The sequence below is a fragment of the Herpailurus yagouaroundi genome, unplaced genomic scaffold, assembly GCF_014898765.1.
Source record: "Herpailurus yagouaroundi ecotype Mexico unplaced genomic scaffold, PumYag 164, whole genome shotgun sequence".
NCBI classification, from domain to species: Eukaryota; Metazoa; Chordata; class Mammalia; order Carnivora; family Felidae; genus Herpailurus; species Herpailurus yagouaroundi.
The window spans coordinates 17,195,419-17,211,202 of NW_024412405.1; the positions used below are offsets into that span (position 1 = coordinate 17,195,419).

Sequence of the window (15,784 nt, forward strand, 5' to 3'; positions counted from 1 at the left end):
TGAAGACAGAGTAAGAATTTGAGGCTGCAGATAGATAGAAGTTACCTACAAAGTTTCTCTCCACTGGAAATACTCTGACATATCTGTAACCTCTCAAATAGATTTTTGACTCAGCAGTGAAAAGTAGAGAGAAAAATGACACTGTACAGCTAAAATTATGGGATGCTCACATTAAATTGCCTGCCCCTTGAAACTGAGTCAAAGTTGTGCTCAGAAAAACTGCTAACCTAATATTCTCTGCTCTCCTGGGGGAAGTGATTTTAAATCTCACAATAAATCAGTTTACATATTCTAAATTAATTCAATGAATGGAATTATAAAATAAGCCCAAAGTCAGCTCTCTAGCATGATGGTATTATGAGCCTGGGGGAAAGCGGCAAAGATCCAGAACAAGGTGGCTGGTGATCCGACCTATCTCATGAAGGGAAACTCAATAACAAATCAAAGTTTTCAGAGTGGTGATGAAAAGTATCAATTCCATAAGCAGTTATTGAACAGGATCCCTCTTACGGTAAGCTCTTCCCTGACAGTGACAGGCATTTGGGGACGAAGAATGTCAGCTCTGTCAACCTCTAGTACATCACCTTATGCATCCAAATAGTAATTCACTAAAATTGCAATTTTCCAGATTCTTTTAAACACTGTCTGCTCAAATGTTTTATGGGAAATCTAAGAGAGCTAATACTTAAGGGACTTTTACTTGAAAAGTACCATCTTTACCAAAAATCTTGCAGAAATACTCTCAAATCTGTCTGAACACAAATTAGTTATGTGGTGTTGAGTCATTTAATGGTGACGGACCACCTTTATGAACATTAAGGACCCCTTTGTAAGAGCCAAAAGTTACAGAGAGCCCCCTTTGATAATATTTGGATGTTTATTTATTTTGTTTACGACTGAGGCTGACGCCCATAGATAACAGCCAACTCCTCCATGAATTCTTCTCATCTGCCTCCCCAGGGGAGGTGGAAAAGCACAGATTAATCTCTCTCTGATGATTTACAATCTTTCTGGTGCTCATTATACTTTTTTTTATGGGCACTGGTAATACCACCCGCAAAATCTCTGAGGGCTGGCGAGAGCAAATCTCTCAGTAAAGTATCTGTTACTTCTGTCAGAATTCCAGTCAGGGCCCAAAGTGCATTATGCAAACACAAAATATTTCTCTATTTTCCTCACAACTGGAGAACCATGTCAACAATCAACCCCAAGAGTTTTAGACTTCCTGGTGAGTCCCTAAAATTCTTTGCCCTTGATAGGAAGATAACACATTAAAACTATATATTTGCATTGTCTGACACATTAGTCACTAGCCACATATGGCTCTTGAGCATAGGAAATATGGCTAGTCCCAAAATGCAAAATACACCCTGAAATTTGAGGCCTTGTTACAAGAAAAATAAAATATCTCATCAATAATTTTCTGTATTGATTACATATTTAAATGACAAGGTTCTGGATATAATAGGTTAAAAATTTACCATTAAAATTAGTTTCACCTGTTTCCTTTTATTTTAATGTGCTTATAGAACGTTTTATTTTTTATTTTTTTTTTCAACGTTTATATATATTTTTGGGACAGAGAGAGACAGAGCATGAACGGGGGAGGGGCAGAGAGAGAGGGAGACACAGAATCGGAAACAGGCTCCAGGCTCCGAGCCATCAGCCCCAGAGCCTGACGCGGGGCTCGAACTCACGGACCGCGAGATCGTGACCTGGCTGAAGTTGGACGCTTAACCGACTGCGCCACCCAGGCGCCCCACAAGGATATTCTTTAAGATGTTAAAAGGGGAGATTCTTTCCTGATCTAACACTAAGAATAGTAGAGTTTGTTGTTGTTTGTTTGTTTTTTTAGTTATTGGTTTGCTTTTATTTAATTAAAGACTATTGTCTGTCTCATACTGGTGGCTAACAGCAGGCTTAAAGGAAGGTTGGCACATTCAAATGCCACAGAGTCAATAATTACAAGTGAAGTTTATTTTTTAATTTTAAACATAGAAATAATTTGCATATAAAGTAGAATATTCTATACTTTCAAAAAAAGGTAAGCTTCCTACCATTTTTTTTTCGTGAAACATGGCTCTATTTGTCATTCACTTTTTCACTTAAAAAAAAAGTTCATTCATTTTGAGAGAGAGAGAGAGAGAGAGAGAGAGAGAGAGAGAGAGGAGGTGGGGAGACACAGAGAGAGAGAATCCCAAGCAGGATTCTTGCTGTTAGTCTGGAGCTCGACGCGGGGCTGGATCTCACCAGCCGTGAGATCATGACCTGAGCTGAAATCAAGAGTTGTATGCTTAACTGACTGAGCCACCCAAAAAGTGATTGACACTTTTTCATTTTTAGTAAACACACAGGTATAGAGAAACATTTCTCTATTATGAGAAAAACAGCCACACATTTTGAAACATTTTGATAGATGGCCAGCAATATCGAGCTCAGAATCAGGCAAACTAGAGGAATGATTAGGTGGGCATCGAACTGAGCCATGAATGTTCAACCCAACACAAACTTGGTCTAAACCTTAACACGGGGCCAGGCTGGTCATATCTTCAGGAATTGTAGAAATCGACATTTTATGTTAATCCTCCCCATTTCAAAACAGTATTTGAAATCTTAAGAATTGATGCCAAATAAAACATGCCCCTGGGCCAGTTAGGACCAAGGTCCACCAGTCTGCAATCTGGCTTAGATCCAGACTTTTGGGCCAACGGGAAAGATTGCCCAGGAACTTCCAATATACATTTCCAGTTAGCCTCATTCCTACCTCTAGGTTTATATCTTTTTTTTTCTTTTTGAAAAAACAAAACAAAACAAACAAAAAACACTGCTCCTAAGCTCTGTGGAGTATATACAAACCAACCAGTAAATTTCAGCAGTTAAATACATGCTAAGGGAATAACGGGACTCTCATATATCCTGGCATTCAGGATACAAGATGAATTCAGATAAACATGATACATGGACACACACATGAACTACTTAAAACAGTTGTTTCTTTTTCATAGTAAGAATGTCCAGGAGGTGACTGTTTGTGACAGATTCCCAGATATATTGGTAGCAAACAAATTCTTTAGGTTGCAAATGAATTCTTTAAGAAATAAGGGTAATTTTTAAAGAAATGCTATTGATGTGGGGAAATACTTCCCATGTAAAAGAGAAAAAAGTAGAATCCAATGTGAATTATCCCACAAGATTTAACAATATGTAATATAAAATATATATTAGAGTTACAGAAAGACTAGAAACAAACTTTTGAGATGGATTATCTTTTAGCCCATCTTTGACACTGGTTGGGTAGTGACAATTTAGGATTATCTTATTTTCTTCTTTGTACCCTTCTGCACTTTCCACATTGTTTTGCTTTCTGGATGAGCACACATATTGATTTTGTAGTCAGAAAAAAATATGCAAAAATGCATAACACTATTTTACTAACTATCACAAAAAATAAATACCTAGGTGATTTAAGCTAGGGTCAAAATTTTATTTAAATGTTTTTGGTAATTCGAAGGGGGGAAAAAGTCTCTTTGGCTTGAGTGATTCATCAGATTATTTAATTTCCCCAATGCACTTGGTCCTATAACCACAACACAAGTGATCAACTACCAACTGACTAAGAGGGACAGCTTGGATAGCCAGGAGTTGTAAGATTTACAATGTATTAAACAATTGGTATATCGGACTATTGCTGGAACAAAGCTATCACTTTAACAATAAAAAAAAAAAAAAAGAATCTGCACAAATATAAAAGACTTTCCATCTGGATTCTCTGCCGTCTTAGCCAAAATGTCAGAGTAGTTTTTTCTCCATTCCACAATAGATATTCCTGATATTTTATGGAAATGGTGTCATAAATATTTTATATAGTTATATTCTATCTACAAATGCAGCAGGATATCATAAGGTTTGTCTTTTCGATAAAATGTGTTATTGCAAGCACACTTAACTTCCCCTTGGCCCAGCCTCTAATTTGAGCAACAAAACCCTAAGAAGAAAGGAATGAGCACGTCTGCAGAGTGATTGGTTCTCTGCTATTTTTAAAGCCCTATAAAATCCTGTGTTTCTTACTGACTGCTGTCCATTTCCGTTGAAAAACAGTGAAATACATTTTGCCTTATGTAGATAGAGTTTTAGTAAGGAAATGGGTCTTTAGAAAACCAAGAGCAAATGAGGAAAAGTTTTAACACACATTATTTATTTATTTATTTATATTTATTGATTGATCAGTTTTATTTCTACTTTTTTATGTTTATTTATTTTTGGGAGAGAGACAGAGCGTGAGCAGGGGAAGCATAGAGACAGAAGGAGACCCAGAATCCGAAGCAGGCTCCAGGCTCTGAGCTGTCAGCACAGGGCCCACGATGCAGGGCTCGAACTCACAAACTGTAAGATCATGACCTGAACCGAAGTCGGACGCCCAACCGACTGAGCTACCCAGGTGCCCAACACCCATTATTTATTAACCAACATATTTCTTTATGGAGAGACTCATATTTATAACTACTGTGAGAATGGTACGCAGCATAACAGTTTTTCATAATTAATATATTTATGAAAGTTTAAAATGTTGAATGACTTTTTCTGATTGCCAAATCCTATACAAAATGAACATGGAAAACTCTGCTTTCCTGACTTAAGATACTACAAACTAAAGAGGATAAAATTCCCATGAAAATCCCGTTATCTACTGAGTATTAAATATGACATCAGCATTTTTGACATGCAGCACATTCCTGCAACGCCAACAATGAATTTTTAAAAATCTGTTTATGCCCGCCGCTTAAGTGTCAACTCATGTTAACTTGGAATATCTATTGATTTAGGCTACAGTTGTACTTCCATCTGAATGTCAAAGTCACCATTATCCCATTACTGACACTCTGAACTGTCCATTTTCACCCTTGGCCGTCCGATTTAGACATAAGACAACGTAGAGTTTGGACATTGTGTGGGGTGATTTTTATTTTCTAAGCATCTGGGATTGATCCACTGTGTCTGCGCTGAATATCACTCATCAAGACGAAGAGGTAAAACGCATACACATGAAGGGGAATAACCCTTGCCTGTAATCACGAGGGTAACGGTGGAGACAGTGTATCCCCCCTCTTTATACAGTCAGCTATCTGTATGACCTAATACCTCATTTTAAAAAATACCAATGTGTCATACTCTTTACACAAGTCTTGCTTCACTATGTCAGCAGTATTAATGCAATATATCTGTCAAGCTCTATTAAAATTCTTTTTCATGTGTATCTTGGCTCATAAACCTCTGCACTGATATTGCCTCAGAGAATGTCCTTGTTACACTGACTCCATGAAGATGGGACCATAAAAGAAAAATCCTCCGAACTTTTAGTCTCGGCCTATCCGGCCACACAGCCCGCAGTGTCCAGCCAACACTCTGGGTGTGCTTTTGCATGTGTAAGTAATTACAATACGACTGCTGTTCAAATCTTGTGGCACAGAACCTTCCAGCAAGAAAAGCATGAAAGCATTCGGAGATGCATATCCAAGAACAGACTCAGCGCTGTTCACTGGAATAAAGTGTCAGGTCCGTTTTCCTTTACGAAGCCATTTTAGAAGAAGCATCCTTTGAGTTGCAGCACTAGAGTTCTATCCTTGGGCCTTTTTTATTTGTGCTGTACCTTAATTGGCACATTTCACCACTGGAGGTTCCCTATTAGTAACAAAGACATCTGCTTGTAGCACACGTTTCCGATGGCCCCAGAGAAGTTCTCGGACTTGTGGGGCAAAGGCAGACAGTAGATGTGTCAATCAAAATGGGCTTACAGGAGCCCATTGATGGCTGTGAACACAGAGAATGCACCCCAGGGGAAAAGGCTGGGGCAGAAGGCCACAAAAAGGGGTAAAGGGAAACTGCATACAGGGAGGAGAAAGTCCAGACACACCAACAGAATCAAGCCGAATAGGTTATTTTGTATTCTCAGCATTGTTCTAGAATAATACATCTCAGACTCACTGTCTGAGGCTCCCATGACCTAGACAGGCTTTGGCTGGTTATTTGATTCTTCCCAGGATGTTATGCTTTGATACCTAACCTGATGGAGCATAACTAAGATGCAGGTCACAGTGAGGAGACCCACCAGATAAGTTCACCAATATTCAAGGAAAAGTCTACTGATGGTGTCTTGGATGCTGGGGCAATGTGAAATTGCTATTCAGATTTTTAAAGTGCTTTCAGTTGTACTTACCTTGTTGCAAAACCGTGATAGCCTACTCAAGAGCACCAGTCCGTGAACCACGCTAGTTCTAGAATGTGTAGTGGCAGAAGAATTAGCTTCTCCACCAATCAAAACCACGGTAGTTGCACTGCTACTTGCTAATTGGTAACATCCTAATAGCCAAATCCAAAAGTCTATTTCCTCTCTGCCTCCCACTTGACTATCTGCAACATTCGATACTGTTCATTACCCTATTTCTTGAAGTTCTGTTCTCTTTACTTTCAGGGCAATATGCTTTTCTGGCTCTCACCATTTGTCTTCTTTCTCTATATCCCTCTTTAAATCTTGATATGTTTTGATATTTCGTCTGATCCTATTCCCTTCTTCCTCTAACCAAATGTTACCATCCTTTGCCAACAATCAATGATATGGTGGTGATTCTCAAACCAGTCAGCCAACAGACAGCTGTTACTAAACAGGAACAAATTTTGTGACAGGAACTGTGCTTGATGCCGGGAGGGAACCTGAGAAGATACATCATCTATATACTGTGCTGGCGTGTTTGTCTCTCCGGGTGTGCTCTCCACTCTACTCCACCTGCTGACCCAGGTCTCATCACTATTAATCTGGGCAACTGCAATAGTTTCCCATCACCACACCGGCCGTCAGTCCCCCAATCCAGATTATCAACCCCATGGACCGCCTTTTTAAAGTGAATATCTGATCACATACTTGTCTTTTAAAAAATCATTGTTATTCCTTGCCTATGCCAAGTCCTTCACATTCCTTAACATAAACTATGACCCAAATAATATGGTCCAAATTTACCTCCTGGAATCCCCTCCAAAACACCATGACCTTTCACGATTTGTGTCTTTGAACCTGCTGGGCCTCGGACCACAAAGCCTTACATCCCTTTCTCCCATTGTAATACCTGTTCATTCTTGAAGTCTAAGTCTGACTATTATCTACTCTACAGTGTCTTTTCCAATTTCCCAAGACAAAAAGGAATGTGTGTTTCTCTTGATTCACATAGTGCTCTATACAGATCTCTGCCTTTATCCTGATCATTTGCACCACACTTGAACTTCTGGATAGTGTTGGATTTCGTCAAGGACAATGCTATTCATTGTTATTTCCTGTTTCTTACAGAACAATACCTGACACACAGTAAGTGCTCAGCATTCACTTGTCCCTCAAAAATACTAGAATGCTTCCAAACCACAGAAAGTTTTGTTTTTGTTTTCTGTTTGTTGCTGTTTTTTTAAGTTATTCAGGTAAAATAGACATGCGCCAAATTGTTAGTGAAATAGTTTTTATTCAAGGGTTCAGTTTGGGCCTCCAGCTTAACCTCTTGCTATTCATTGCTTTGTACTTTATACCTCAAGAACACCACATGCTTGCAGCTACCTGCACACATCATTTGGTTTTATACCTCTGTGCTTCTTCTGTTCACTGTTGCTTCTGCCTAAAACATCCTTCACCATGCTAGATGCCCTCATCATCTGCCCAACGCCCATGCATCCTTCAAAATGTGGTTCAGGCTTCTATGCCCCTGAAAGTTTCCTGGCACATAAGATTAAGCTAGATGTCTCTCCTTTCTGTTCTCAGAACACTTATTGCGAAATTCTCTCAGTATACATTGACATTGTGTGTGTGTGTGTGTGTATGTGTGTGTGTATGTCTTCCCAATTAGTACTTGCAAATACGTTAACTTGCTTGGCCTTGGTATCTCATAAACTTACCAATAGTACTTGACATACAGTACACGATGAACAAGCATAAAATGGCTTCATTTTACAAGAGTCCACATTGAGATGAAATAACCACCCCACTTGAACTGTAGTCGAGAGAGAGATTATACCTATTTGGTACAGTATAAGCAGAACTGTGGTTCTCAAACATTTCCTAGTTATGTTGTATTCACAGAGTTAAGGAACTCATTAACTTCTTCCAAAATGGATAAAATTTCACAATCAAATTTCAATGACGAGAAAGGTGCTCATTTTAATGGAATCCCAATAGATAGTATAATTTTAAAATAAAGTAGCTTAACTCAGGCATAGGTATTAGAGAGACAAGCTACAAAAGGGAAGAAAAAGAAAGAAGACACAAATAGTTGTTAGTGCATTGGATATAAATGGCTTCATTTTCCTCAATTTCTACCCTCTTCTTATCTCAACTATTTTTCAAAAGCATACATCTAAGCTATGTAGTTTGCAAGAGAACTTAAAACTAATAAGATATTTTAACTGTTTTAATCAAAATAACCGAAGTGTTTTAATCAAAACAGACTGTCTCTCTTAATTCTCTAAATCCATCTGCAGAATCCCACATGCTATACTTGAGGGGAAATGTTCTTTCCTTCTTCTGACAGTGGGATTTACTTATATTATTGTGATTTTCAGGGCTTATCACAGCACCTAGACCAGGCTAAAATTCATACATTTTCAATGAATTACATTATTTTCATTGTCATGGCTCCTAGTACTAATATCATTTTGTTACTATTTTTATCATGATATTATTTATTTATTGACTGCTAAGTACTTTCTAAATATAATGCCCACACCACCATCATAAAGCAGCAAGCATGTATTATTTATGCTGACTTAAAAGTTGTAAACATAGAAGCATTATTGATAATTTTAAAAAGCTTACCTATTCTTCCTAACACTGTATATTATTGAAGTAACTTACACTGAATAATCAACAATTACAGAAGAGAATACGCTAGCCACAGAAGAATTATAAAAAGGTTTCATTCACCTAAGACCTTTTTGTGGTCTGTTTCATTTTTGGATGACTCTATAAAAATCAACTCCAATTAAAATATCACCATAAAAGGAACAATACAAATGAATCAGGTGATAGCTATAAAAGGTGGTCTTACTTTATATCTTAAATTCTTTCTCCAAAGCAAACAGCTAAATAGAATACCATTTCTCTTGTAAATTATCTCAATGGTAAATTCTTCAGAATGGTTTTCCATTGTGATCAGAGAACGCTCTCAATGGACGTATTTCATAGCCTTCATTTCATCAAATTTGATGATAAACTTTTCAGCCTTATAGTCCATCAACCACCTTTATTGAAAATTGACTCTGTTTATTGCTTTCTTGGCATTGCAATGTTAATGCAAATCTGTTTACTCAGGTATATGAACCAGCTAAGAGGCTCTTCATGCAAAAACAGTCTGTGTAGCAGACATTGACAGGTGTCTACTGATGAAACTTTTTGGTCTTACTAAAGACTGTAAGTCAAACTTTCTTTTCAAAGTCATGACCCACAAGAAAGAAGGATTTTAGGTAGGTGAATGGATGGATGGATGGATGGATGGATGGATGGATGGACAGACGGACATACAGACGGACAAGGGATACATGACGGTATTTGGCAATAGGGCAAGTTCTCTGGATCCCAGCTCTACTATCTACCCAACTGTCTGGAACGAATCATTGAAATGACTTCCATAATTGACGCAGTTTTACTGACATAATTTACAGTCTTTACTCATAGAAGTCACTTTGATTAAAGCAGAATGACAGCCATCAGGATGGACCAGTGAAGACAGGAGAGTCATTTCCACATTTGCCTTCATGATAAATAATTGAAGCTTGGTCTAGGCAGACAACATTAACACCTCTTTAATGGAGCCCTCTGTCTGTGTGCTTCACAGTGTCTGACAAGCTGGCTTCCGTGTTTCTACTCATAAATGGGTATATATAAGGGTATGAGAGTGGTGTTTTAATAAAGGGACAATGCTAAGAAATAGTCTAGACTCTTTCTTTCCAGGCTACTACATTATCAAAATTTGCTTTTATCTTCAGTTTAGAGCTTTGCCTTCCAAGCTTACCTGGTGTAGTTTAGCACAATATGGAGCATGGAAAGTGAACAGTTAAGTCTACAAACAGCAGTAAGTCTGATAAACTACTGGGGGTAGCTCAGGGATTTGATTATATCTGCACAGATGAAGAGAATCAGAGATGAACAATGGCAAAGTCTTCACCATTTGAATCTCTTTCATTAAAATGGTTTTAAATCCACCCCTCCAACCGCACATATCGCCCAGAGCTTAAGAAACAGTATGTTATCCAATAACTTTAGAAATCCCTGTATAACCCGCCTTTATAATATCTCTAAGCCTAACCCCTAAAGGAAATGACCATCTAATGTTTGTGTTTTCAATTTTTAAAAATGTTCTCCAGACTTCTATCACATATATTTTTATTCTGAAATAAAATAAAATGTATTGTTTTGTTTTACGTTATTTGAACTTTATATAAATCGTATGTATTCTTTGATAATGTTTTTCTCTCAAAATGAGGTTTCCGTGATTCATCCATGAGTGTGGCTATCGTTCAGTTATTTTCCATGCTCCATTGTATTTCATGGTGTGACAAGATCACCATGTATGCTGATGGGACATTTGTGATTTTTCTAATTTTCATGTTATTGTAACCAATGCTGTGAACATTCTTCATATCTGCCTGCACATACACGCACATATCTGCCTGTTCCACTCCTGGGGTAGAACTGCAGTGTTGGGATACACACTTTTTCAGTGATACAGGTATTTTCAAATTGTTATCCAAAGTGAACACATCCATTTATACTTCCACCAATAAAGTATGAAAGTTACCAAATCTCCATATTTTGTCAACACTCAGCACTCTCAAAATTAGTCATTCACATAGTAAATGAACCCTGGCTAACTGACCACAGATACTCACTCGAGGATCATTTAACACTTCTTAGAACCAGATCTCCAGTTACAGTTACTTAGAATTAACTTGCTTCATTCAGTGCCTAGAAGAAGACAAGGCTTTTGTCTCTAAGACGGCAAAGATAAGTTTAAACCCTTATTGTGTTGATGCCTCCAAATTATTCCTCCATTTTTCTGGTACAAAAATTCCCTATAATATCATGTCAAAACATTTGTGTCAAATGGCTGTGTTTTGCCAAAGGGATACATTTTACAGTCAAAACAATTAATTAGAAGCTATTAATGATATCTTCCAAGATTTGAGAAGCCACTGAAAGAGAAGAAAGAGAAGGAAAAAAATGTATTCTACAAACCAGGATGCAGGAGATAACCTAGTTTGTTGATCTCCATTTGGGAATATTGCGTTGAATTCCTTACCTCTTCTGCAATCATTTCGCCAACTCAAATCCCTCAAGTAACGGGCCACAGGGACGCCCCAGATTTATGAAGGGCTTTTACCTCCAACACCATTCTTGCTTTTTCTCTTAAAATATTGAGTCCTTGTAATTTTTATTCTTATTACAAAAAATAGTTTGGGTGCTGAAAAATACCAGCATACCAACAGTCCTAGTAGATGTATTTCTGGTTTTGTCAGTTACATACCATCTGGTAATCATTAGGTGAGAAAGTTCATTTGTAATATACTTAAATCCCTGAGTCATAAATTATTTTAGAAAAAAAAAGGTTCAGCTTCTTTTAAGCCACACCCCCCTCTCTCTCTCTTTCTCTCTGTTTATCTTTCTACAAGGTGGCACCCAGATGTCAGCATGGGACTTATGATTTGAATAGATTAGGGCTAATGAAACTCAGGCCAGACAAGCCAATATCTGCATAGAACAGTCAGCATTCCATGGTTACATGACCACAAACTACATCACAAATCCACAGCAGCTGCTCAGCAAATGAATGCTGATCATGGAAAGATCAGGAGAAACAAGATCACAGTGTTACAGAGTATACCCCTCATCATGTCCAGAAAAAAATAAAAAGCCATATTCTACTGGTGGTTGCTCCATGATGTCAACCTCCACGTCATGAAGAGTAGTAAATTCGATTTTGATCTACAAAGACCTCATACTGAGATAGTCAGGGAATGGTAAAAGGGAGGTGCCATCTAGGGGCAGTTGTTAATGCCATCTTCTGAGAACTCAGAGAGAATCAGCAGCAGTCTCCCCTGATACTTTTTAGATACTTTGCTAGAAAATATTCTCTTATTGCACCAGAACGTCCCCAGGCCAAAATATGTGCATCTAAACGTTACTCACACTCAGACAGAATCAAAGTAAAGAGTCCAGAATGTTGCACAGATCAATCCACGCTTTGAATTTCTTATCTTGTGTTTCTTAAAAGCCGGCTGTGTGTTTCATTCTCCAGCAAAAGCAAAGACTTCAATTTGAAGTCTCTGTGACTAAAGTTATCTTTTAAAAAAAAAAAAACAAACTTTCTGCTTAACAATATATGGGATATATATCTAGTTTTTGTACTTCTATATATTTTACAGACTTTCTCGGTTGATCATATTTCCTTTTGCTATTCCACCTGGCTAGTTCCTTATCGACCCACTTTTGGGGCTCTAGTTCCTTTGGTATCCAGAATATTGCTGATTTTCAATTAAAAAAAAACATCATTTTTAACATCAGAGTTATATGGCCTTTATATTATTAAGCCTCATGTGATTATCCTTTTTAGAGGCCACTTGAAAATACTCTTTCCATATGCTCAAATAAACTCAGTAGGAATAGGTAATTTAAAAATGGATGGCTATGAAATTTATAAATAGTGTCACAGAGACACATTTTTTAAGGGTATACACAGTCTTTACACCAAGATGTAAATATTGAGGATATGAAGGTGGAGAAAAGAGAAACATGGAAGGTTAGCACCAATAGTTATGAGAAATATGTGGGTCTTTGCCACAGCCCTGCAATAAGAAAGTAGTGTTTGGCATTAATCTTTGTACAAATATGACCTTTTTGGGTGACATAATACCAGATTCCTGTTATGTGCTGTTTTTACTTTATGTCTTAGAGTAATCATCTTTCAGTTTATTTGTTGGAGTGACCTCATAAATGGGCAAGCCCGTCTCCTAAGAACAGTTGAATGTCAAGGAAGAATTTAAACAAAGGCAAACATCCTACACACAGGAAACAGTCAATGTTTAAAGAAAGCAGTGGAGAAAAACCCCTTGCATTAAAGGTTTAGAGACATCCTCAAGGAAAGGCGAGACGTGTATTAGTGATTTATCTTGCTCATAAGCCGGATGCAACACGAGGCGTTGAATTTCAAAGCTAATGGATAACAAAAGGAATTCCCTGCCAGAATCTATACTTTGTATTCATTATTCCTCCCTAATCCAGTTCTACAGGTGTTAGCAAAGGGTTCTTTCTCCACTACTGAGGAATTTGGCCACTTTTGCAAGTGATAAAGAAGAAGAAATGCCAGAAGCTGGTGTGTGAACAGCAACTTGTCTCTACTTGAAAACCTCACGAAGACTATCACCTTGTGACTTCCTAGAGGATTATAACCTCCGGATGGACTGTTTCATGATTATTTATCATTCTTAAAACTCTGTTCAGAAGTGCCAAGTGGTCATAGTTACAAGACGCCTGTTTCTGCACCATTCATGCTATATCGCTGATAAATACTGACACTATGTTCCAAACATAGAATGGATTGAAATCTTGTCTTCTCTCATACAAAGCAAGAAAAAAAAAGTAAAACAGAATTAAACCTTGACGTTTATCCGATTACTCTAAGAGCAAGGACCACTGTAACAGAGAAACTTCACCTTGAATTTTTGTTGTTGTTGTTGTTTAAACAGTTGTTTTAAAAACAGCAGAAGAGAAAGACCAATTAGAAAGCAGATTTTCAATTACCTTGGAAACTCGGTTTGCCACTTCTCTGCCCACAGTTAGCCCCTGGACAAACGTCCGGGCAGCAATGAAGGCGCGGGTGACCTGAATTTTCAATTTCCGGGGTACATCTCCAAAAGGCTTCAGCTGGTCTGTGTATTTGCTCACACATTCCAGGTAGTCCTCGCTGAAGTGATACTGTGGGTTTATCAGCTGAAACATCCGTTCCAGGAGCCGAGCCCAGAAGTCATTGAGCATCTCCTCCAGATTTACATTGCCCCCGGTGTAGTATCTTTTCAGCTCTGTGAAAAGGTCCTGGAACACTTCCGAATTCTGCATGTACAGCATTCCGTAGGTCCGTACAAACATATCATTTAGTGACTTTTCTGCATTCTCCAGGAGCTCTCGGAAAAATTCTGCAAATAAACCAAGAAAACACTCATAATTAGTAAGACCTTGAATGCCCACAGCATCTACCTAACTTAGACACAACTTTCATACAAAACGTAACCTGTGATTAAGGCATCAGTGAATTGATGATAATCCTTTAAATAAGATTTGCCCTGCATCTACGATCTACGAGTCAAAGAAAACAGAAGACCACCTGATTTCTATTTGAAAGAACATCCGTTAACATTAGGAGTGTATCATTTATTACTCCTCCAAAGTAGCTAGATTCTTTTTTCATGTATTATTAAATTTTAGAAAATCCTAATTTGATTTAAACTCAAATCAAAGTACGTTGCAAAGTATTGTCGTTAACATAATAACAAATGCATACGGCTAAAAACTTTTGTGCCAGTCTATTTACAAATCTGTTCTAACACTAAATTCAATTAAATTGCTGCTATTTGGAATAGTTCATAAATGGGATATTTACATTAATGTAATATTTTGGACTCTTTGTAGTTGCTATATATAGCAATCAATTATCAGTGTTCAGAGATTCATAATGCAAATAAATTCACTTAATACCAAAGCTATAATGAACATAATTTAGTTTGCCATAATGAATCAGAAAGTTATGAAGTACTTTGCAATGGTAATATAAACTATCATTTTATAGAACTTGAATAAAATATGGGCTGTTGGGATTTCTGCCTAAAAAGTTCTCAATGAAAGAGTACACCAAGAGATGAACTCTGCTACCCTGCAGTACACTCAGTTATAGGATGCAAGAAATAAGAAATTAACGTCACTGGGTGCTGTTAGCCTCTTCAGGCCTCACGTTAGGCTCCCTCAAGACACGCTTCAGGCATGCGGGGCACCTATCCATTTGCACCAAGTGAGCCTGGGTAGAGTCAACTCAAGTGTTATCCCATTTGCAGAATGTGATTTGGGGTGGCAAAAAAGACGATGAAGAGATAATGCCTCTGAGTTTATAAATCCAAGTGCCCAACATCAGAGGGATTCTGTTTTACCTCTCATAGTTCTCTTTATTCTCTGATACTATGCACCCTTCTCAGGTAATAGAAGGGCAAATCAAGTCCAGGATGCCTCAAGGAATCAAAGTAGGAATGCAAACAAAAACAAATAACTTCTTTTTTTCTGGAACCCTGGGGGATTTTCTCCTGAGACACTGAAGGAAAAAAGCCACGAATCTCTCCACAGTTTCCTTGGAAGCTGTACCTTATTTCTGCTTTATCAGAAGACCTTGATTTACTTGAATTCTGAATAATGTTAACATTGAACTACTGCTGTGATCTTTAAATAGTGTCTGCAATAATGATATTTTATATTTGATTTCAAATGAAACCAAAGCATCAAACCTTAAAGAGGACTCTGGTCACATGTTTACCTTCTTACTATGAAAGAATATACTTTCTTAAATATAGAAATTCTCTGGCTACAGGGGCAGCAATAATTGATGGATTTCCTAAGTCATGGTTTATAAATCCTGTGTGATCTTATACAAGCCACCAAATATTTCTTATCTTAATCAAAATATTTATGCATGCTACATCTATGTTATTTAGGATTTTA

The 15,784-nt window shown here is 37.6% G+C and overlaps 1 protein-coding gene across 2 annotated transcripts in view; it reads right to left on the reverse strand.

Annotated features, from left to right (window-relative positions):
• Positions 1–15,784, reverse strand: part of GPC6 (glypican 6) — a 1,123,065-nt gene that overhangs the window by 536,795 nt on the left and 570,486 nt on the right. For both annotated transcript variants that reach the window (XM_040487422.1, XM_040487423.1), the window contains exon 3: positions 13,826–14,217. In XM_040487422.1, coding sequence (XP_040343356.1) covers positions 13,826–14,217 — 392 coding nt within the window. The remainder of the gene's footprint in view (positions 1–13,825; positions 14,218–15,784) is intronic.